The sequence below is a fragment of the Athene noctua genome, chromosome Z (assembly GCF_965140245.1).
Source record: "Athene noctua chromosome Z, bAthNoc1.hap1.1, whole genome shotgun sequence".
Classification (NCBI taxonomy): Eukaryota; Metazoa; Chordata; class Aves; order Strigiformes; family Strigidae; genus Athene; species Athene noctua.
Genome location: NC_134077.1, coordinates 31,412,007 through 31,418,006, shown reverse-complemented (window position 1 = coordinate 31,418,006; position 6,000 = coordinate 31,412,007). Strand labels below are relative to the sequence as shown.

Below are 6,000 nucleotides of genomic sequence, written 5' to 3'. Positions count from 1 at the left end.
TGTTTAGGTTTTGCTGCTTTTTTTTTTTTTTTTTTTTTTTTTAAATACATTTTTATCAAACTACAGTTCTAGCATTGAGACAATCAATATATAAACAAACACTTCTGGTCTCTAAAAGTGAAAACCATTCTTTGATTAGACAAAATCATGAAATAAGAATACATCAAGGATAAAAGCTTGAAAAAAGCCAATACATAAATTATTAAATTGAACCAATGTAATGACATCTGAGATTTTCACATCGACGTCAGGATATTTTGGCTTCTTTTCATTCACAACTGTACCCGGCAATTTTCCATGAAGTGAATACTATGAAGCCTCCAAGTCACTTACAAAGTATCTGAGTTCAGATTTATCTGTCGTTTTGAAGCTTAGCCCAAGTATGCTGAAAGTTTCGTCTCATACAGTAACATTTTCAATTTGATCCAAGATGAAAGACTAAAAATATCAATGGACTACAGCTTGAACAGTTTTTCTAGAAATCAACAAGCCATTAAATCAATAACCCAAACAGAAAACATCACGTTGTTTTTTTGTTCCTCGCAATACGATTTACACGTAGACTGAAATCTTAAATGTTTAAAATACTTTCTACTGCTTCTGTCTTTCATAGCTATTAGACTGAATTTGAGAGCTCCTTTAGTTAAACATAGTTTTCCTACTGGCTTCTTAATATAATGTATATTTGCAGATATACAACATTCCTTTTTTTAACTTCCCCCCCCCCCCCCCCCCCCCCCCCCCGAATATCTATGCCAACACAATGCTGTTGAATGAAACTACTTGTACGAAAAAGTGCACACAGTGTGAGGCATGAGACTATGGAAATGAAATGGCCTTTGGTCTGAGGAGGCTGACACTGACCCAGTTATAGCTCTTGATCACTTCCCATCCCACACAGCAATCTCTATTATAGCCATGTCAAAATCAACTTAGCCCAGCCCAGCCAAACATACGGATTACATCTGGGTCCTTTGAGTCATGCTACAAAAAAAGGTGCAACAATAAACAAGTCCATGTGCATTCTCAGTCATAACTATGGGCAGAAGAACCCTTGAGATTCCTCACTTTGGCATTAAATAACAATTATAAAGGCTTTTAGAATTAAAGCAATACACGGCAGGACTCGAAATGTTAACAGTCCCAAGTAACTTGTCAATTGAAATAAGACTCATCCCTAGTCATAAATAAATAATCTCTTTCCTGGTCTCACTTTCACGCCAGGATCAATATCTCTTAACATCTTACTTATTTTATTACTGCTTTTGGTTTTCTGGGACTGATTGAAAGTTGCTCAGAGGAAATCTTTGGTTTTGCTTAAGTGTCCATGACATTTAATCATGACTTTCCTTGCAGTTTAATTCCAACCAGTCAATCAGTTAATCCACTTCAATTGATTCTGTGCTCTCCGTTATTGGCTTGCACTCATTGGGCATCCTCTGGTGTCGACTCAGCTGGGTGGCTTGTGTGAAGCTCCTCTCACACCTCTCGCACCTGGTGAAGGCAAGAGAGAAAATTGAGAACAGGGAGCTGCTCTGGTGGGGGGTGATAGGCTTTGTCTCATCCTGCCTAATCAGAACAGACACTCAAAAGTGGCATCAGATTTTACTGGCTCAAGAGGTTTAATTGGTGGCTACTTCCAAGGCCTTGATGCCTATGATGGGACAAGGCCTGTCTGATTCAGAACAGAGGAATCTGTCAATAGACAGGGGGAAGGTGATTTCTCCAGAGAGGCCTGTCCTGCTGTAGCTCTGATCACTGTCAGTTCAAATAGATAAAGAACAAAAAGAGATTTTTAGGAGTGAGCCATCAAAGAAGCAGCTTGTTTGCAGTTTTCTGCTCTGTAACCCCTAGGAGAAATTGATGACAAATAGAATTTCACCTTGTGCTAATATAAAATCTACAATTGCATATAGAAGGAAGAAAAATCACAAAGCAATAATCATTCAGTGCTAGAACAAGAGAAAAATCATTGTTTATCTGTGATCTGACCATGCAGTGGGGTTCATTTTAAATAGGCACATAGAGATAGTGGTTACTTAATTGTCTGAAAACATTCACGCTATTTGAGAAATCTGTGGATTGAGCAAGAAATCATAACAGCCACCAGTGTTTGCTTCAATGTCTTTTATGTCCTCTCTTTCTACCCTGTTCTCTCTTTAGCAATCCACAGTCCGCAACAAAAATCATGTGTGAACAAATGAACAAAGCCATTGAATTTAGGAGGGAAAAGGATGAGGGGTTTGCTAGCTTGGAATGATTCCCCTGTCCCTGTTCTGAAGGAGAATCCATTGTATTTAATCTCCCAAATACTGGCCTCTTAATTTGCATTCTGAACACTAGATAGGGGTGTTTGATGAGTCTCAAATACAGATGCAGCAGATTCTTCTTGTATGGCACTCGCTCCAAAAGCCACCTTTGATTTAATGGTGCTGTGTGATGTTTTATCTTCAAAGAATATTATCATAAAAGCATCACTACAATGAATTCTTCACCTTCAAAGGAAAAGTGAGGAAAACAAAGGGTTCAGCTAATTCATATTATCTTTATCTCTTTGCTGATGTGAGTGACAGAAAGTGAACTGTCACTGATCTAGCTGCTTACAAAAAAATATATTTACACATATGCATGATTGTGTAATGTTCTTCAAATTAGTAATTTTTAGTAAGAAAGTTCTGCTTCAGAAACATACAGCACAGACATTACAGAGTCATTCATCCAAGCTACTGTACCAATCTAAAATGTCAACACTTTTAAGTTGTGTTTCTTTGATTGTCTTTCACGGAATATTTTTAGCAGCCTGTTCCACTGTTAAAAACTGCACTGTGATCTTGACAAATGTAAAATGTCAGCTTTAATGTATCAGACCTATCAGCTCAATGAAAATAACTCAGAAGTATTGATTACTTAATGATTTTTGGGGTATTCATTAATGTCTACGTGCAGATCATCCGCTCTCCAGAGCTCCTGAACTGCTGATGACACATTAGCGTACTGCTGATTGTTTATTAGAAAACTGATTAGTTACTGGATTAGTGTGTCAAAATATACTACCTTTCATTGCCTGACAAACTTGCAAAATATTGTATTATTTTTATATACATATATATATATCTATCACATAGGCATTAGAATCAATTTTAAGGCTGGGGGGTTAACTTAGTCTGCAATGAGATATTGCCTTCTACTTGAGCTTGATAGTTTTGCTATTTTGATGTCTACAAAGACAAGTGCTTTGCTTGCTGAATAACAGGAGGCTTGGATCCTTGCCTAACAAAGCTGTAAGTGGTACAATTGCAAAATAACCTACAAAATCCAGTGTGGCAACACCCGACTTCTAAGTGCCTGGCCAAATAGGTGAAAAATACTCTATCAGGATGCCTAGGGGCCATATGTCAATCAAACAAAGACTATAAGGTGATCAAAAGACAGAGTTACATATTAAAACCACTAAGCATGAAGCTGTGGCAGACCTCCTCACCCTTTCTGGAGTTTGCCTGTGAGACTAGACCTTGCATTGCTCTTGAAAGCACAGAACAAGGCTGACTGTATTTCTTTAAAATGCAAGTTCCCATCCTCTTTCCACAAACTTCTGCCATGAGAGTGCTTTAACTTCCCAGCTACAGGCCTTTCTGGGACACTTTCACATAGACACAGGAAAGAAGGATGCTAAAGAGAGACCAGAAAAGAATAAATCTCTTGCTACAAGCATCTACCCTTTCATCTACCCTTTGGACAGTTGCTGCTGGCTGAGCTGTGCTGTCTGCACTACTCAGCCCTGGGCAAAAGTCACAATAAAGCAAGACACCTAATTGACCTGGCTTTCTCACATGCCCAGGTAACTTTCAGATAGTACCCAAGGTGCCTAGTATTTTCTAGACACTTGCAAAGGGTGTGTGGGTGGTGTCTTCAGGACTACAGTTTTGGATATATAAGTACCTGGCTTACAGACATCAAGATGTATTAGGTCCCTGACTCCTTTTTTCAATCTGGTCTGGAGAAGTTGTTGACAGGTACAAACTGGTAGGAAAGGTGAAGATAGTAGTGTCACAGCAATCAGCATAACTATCTCATGCTACGTAGGCATGGGAGGAAAAGCAGGAATACTTTCCTGTTTTGAATTTTGATGTTCTCTTTCCCTCTATCAACCATCCTTTCCCACCTGTTGTAGGAGAATAACCACTGCAATGATCTGTGTCCATGAGACTGGTGAGCATGCATGTGCACGCTTTTGTGTGCATGTTTCTATACTACAAGCCACACATGTTTAATGTTGTGTTGGAAAGCTGAATAGTAGCCAAAACACTCAGAAAGGAAAGAGTCCACCTCTCATGCAACCACTCACAAAGTAGCCATGGGGCTGAGCCCAAGTCTGGCTATTAGACATACACTGAATTTTTAGTTAAGCCTCAAGTGTATATGTAAATATTGGCAGTAATGATACCTATTAATTGAGAGGCCATTTAACTTCCATTTAAACCATCTGATGGCATTTAAGAGTAACTTAAGCCACCCCTGCTACAATGTAGATCCAAAGAAGCAGTTTAAAAGTCCTCACACAATTAGATGCCATCAGTGAAAACTAAGTCCATATTATCTTTTTTTCCAGTGTGTGTGTGCCTTCATTTTAATTGTAAGGAGCAATCTTCTACTCCAACATTCAACCTCATCAAACACAAGACTTCATTCTACTACAAAGTTTCCCTATTGGATTTACTTGGGTGAGGGTGGTAAACAAAACGGTTCATAAATTCACAAACAACATGAACTTCAATGGGTTTTGGGTATTTCTAAGTTACTGGGTTTTCTGCATTTGGTTAGATAGCCCTCATCGTCACTTGGTCTTATTTGCTTGACAGTGCTTTCAAAGCATTGATATTGAGCATTATAGACATCATGGGTTTAATTCCAAAGTTTATGTCAACATCTGTGAAAGGCTTTGGGTGAAGAAAATGCTGAGGGTCTGTTTTAGGAAAAAATATCTTCATAAATATCTTCATGTGATATTTTCAAAAGAAACATTTTAAGATTTCATTCTACATTTAACACTAAATTTTAAACTCATTTGAGTAAAGAAAAAAAAAAAGACAACAAACAACAAAAACAAACAAACAAAGAAAAAAAAGAAACAAAAAAGAGGTCAAAGCTGGTATATCACTGCGAGTGTATCTATATTCAACCTGAAATGAATGATCCACAATTTTGCATTTCAATAAGAAACAATGAAAAACACCTGGGTTATCCCAATCTGAAAGAATCTTTCCTCTAATTCCTTTTGGTTGACTCCTGAATGTTAGATGTTTCTGTAACCCTGATTCTGCAGGCAAGTCCCTTAACTATTCTTTATTTTGCTGAAATGGAAGAGACTGGGGGGTGTTGGATTTAAGAAAATGGAGATGGCCAATAATTCTCCTTTTTCTCTTACCTTTTAATTTACTTAAGAGCTTTGTTCCCAGACTAGCAGCCATAGTGGAGACTTCAGTAAGATAAGAATACACAAAAACTTTACAGTGCTGAGGCTGACTTGATAGCTTGTGATGACATGAAAAGAAATCCCTTCTAACTGGACCTGCAGTCCAGGCAATGTAGCTAAAGCTCTGGCTACAGATAACCTCACTTAGCATTGCTATCTGTAATGAAAAGCAAATAGAAAAGTCTTCCACCATACGTCCAGAGTTAACTAGGATCTACACAGAAAGTGTCCTCACAGAAAAAGCTTTATAACCAATCACAGATTTCCTCTTAAATAACAATTAATTTGAGAGATTTTAGAATACTGTCAATGTACGTTCACCATTTTTAAAACCACCTTCTGAAAATAATATCCATACAGACATAGACTCAGTGTTCAACATTGTATGCTTAATCCATGCACACTGTAATTTGTCCAAGTACCACTTAGAAACATAACTGTGTTACTGCATTAGAAATAGTGAGATTGTATTCACAGTAGATGCAGCTTAACTGTCCAGCTAACAGCCCATTTTCACCTATGAAATT

At 37.8% G+C, this 6,000-nt stretch overlaps 1 protein-coding gene across 1 annotated transcript in view; it reads right to left on the bottom strand.

Moving 5' to 3' along the window:
- Positions 1-827: 827 nt before the first annotated feature.
- The window catches only part of PRDM6 (PR/SET domain 6), a 72,903-nt gene continuing 67,730 nt past the window's right edge, over positions 828-6,000 (bottom strand). Inside the window, exon 7 of the mRNA XM_074932528.1 lies at positions 828-1,494. Coding sequence (XP_074788629.1) covers positions 1,380-1,494 — 115 coding nt within the window. The 3' untranslated portion in view covers positions 828-1,379. The remainder of the gene's footprint in view (positions 1,495-6,000) is intronic.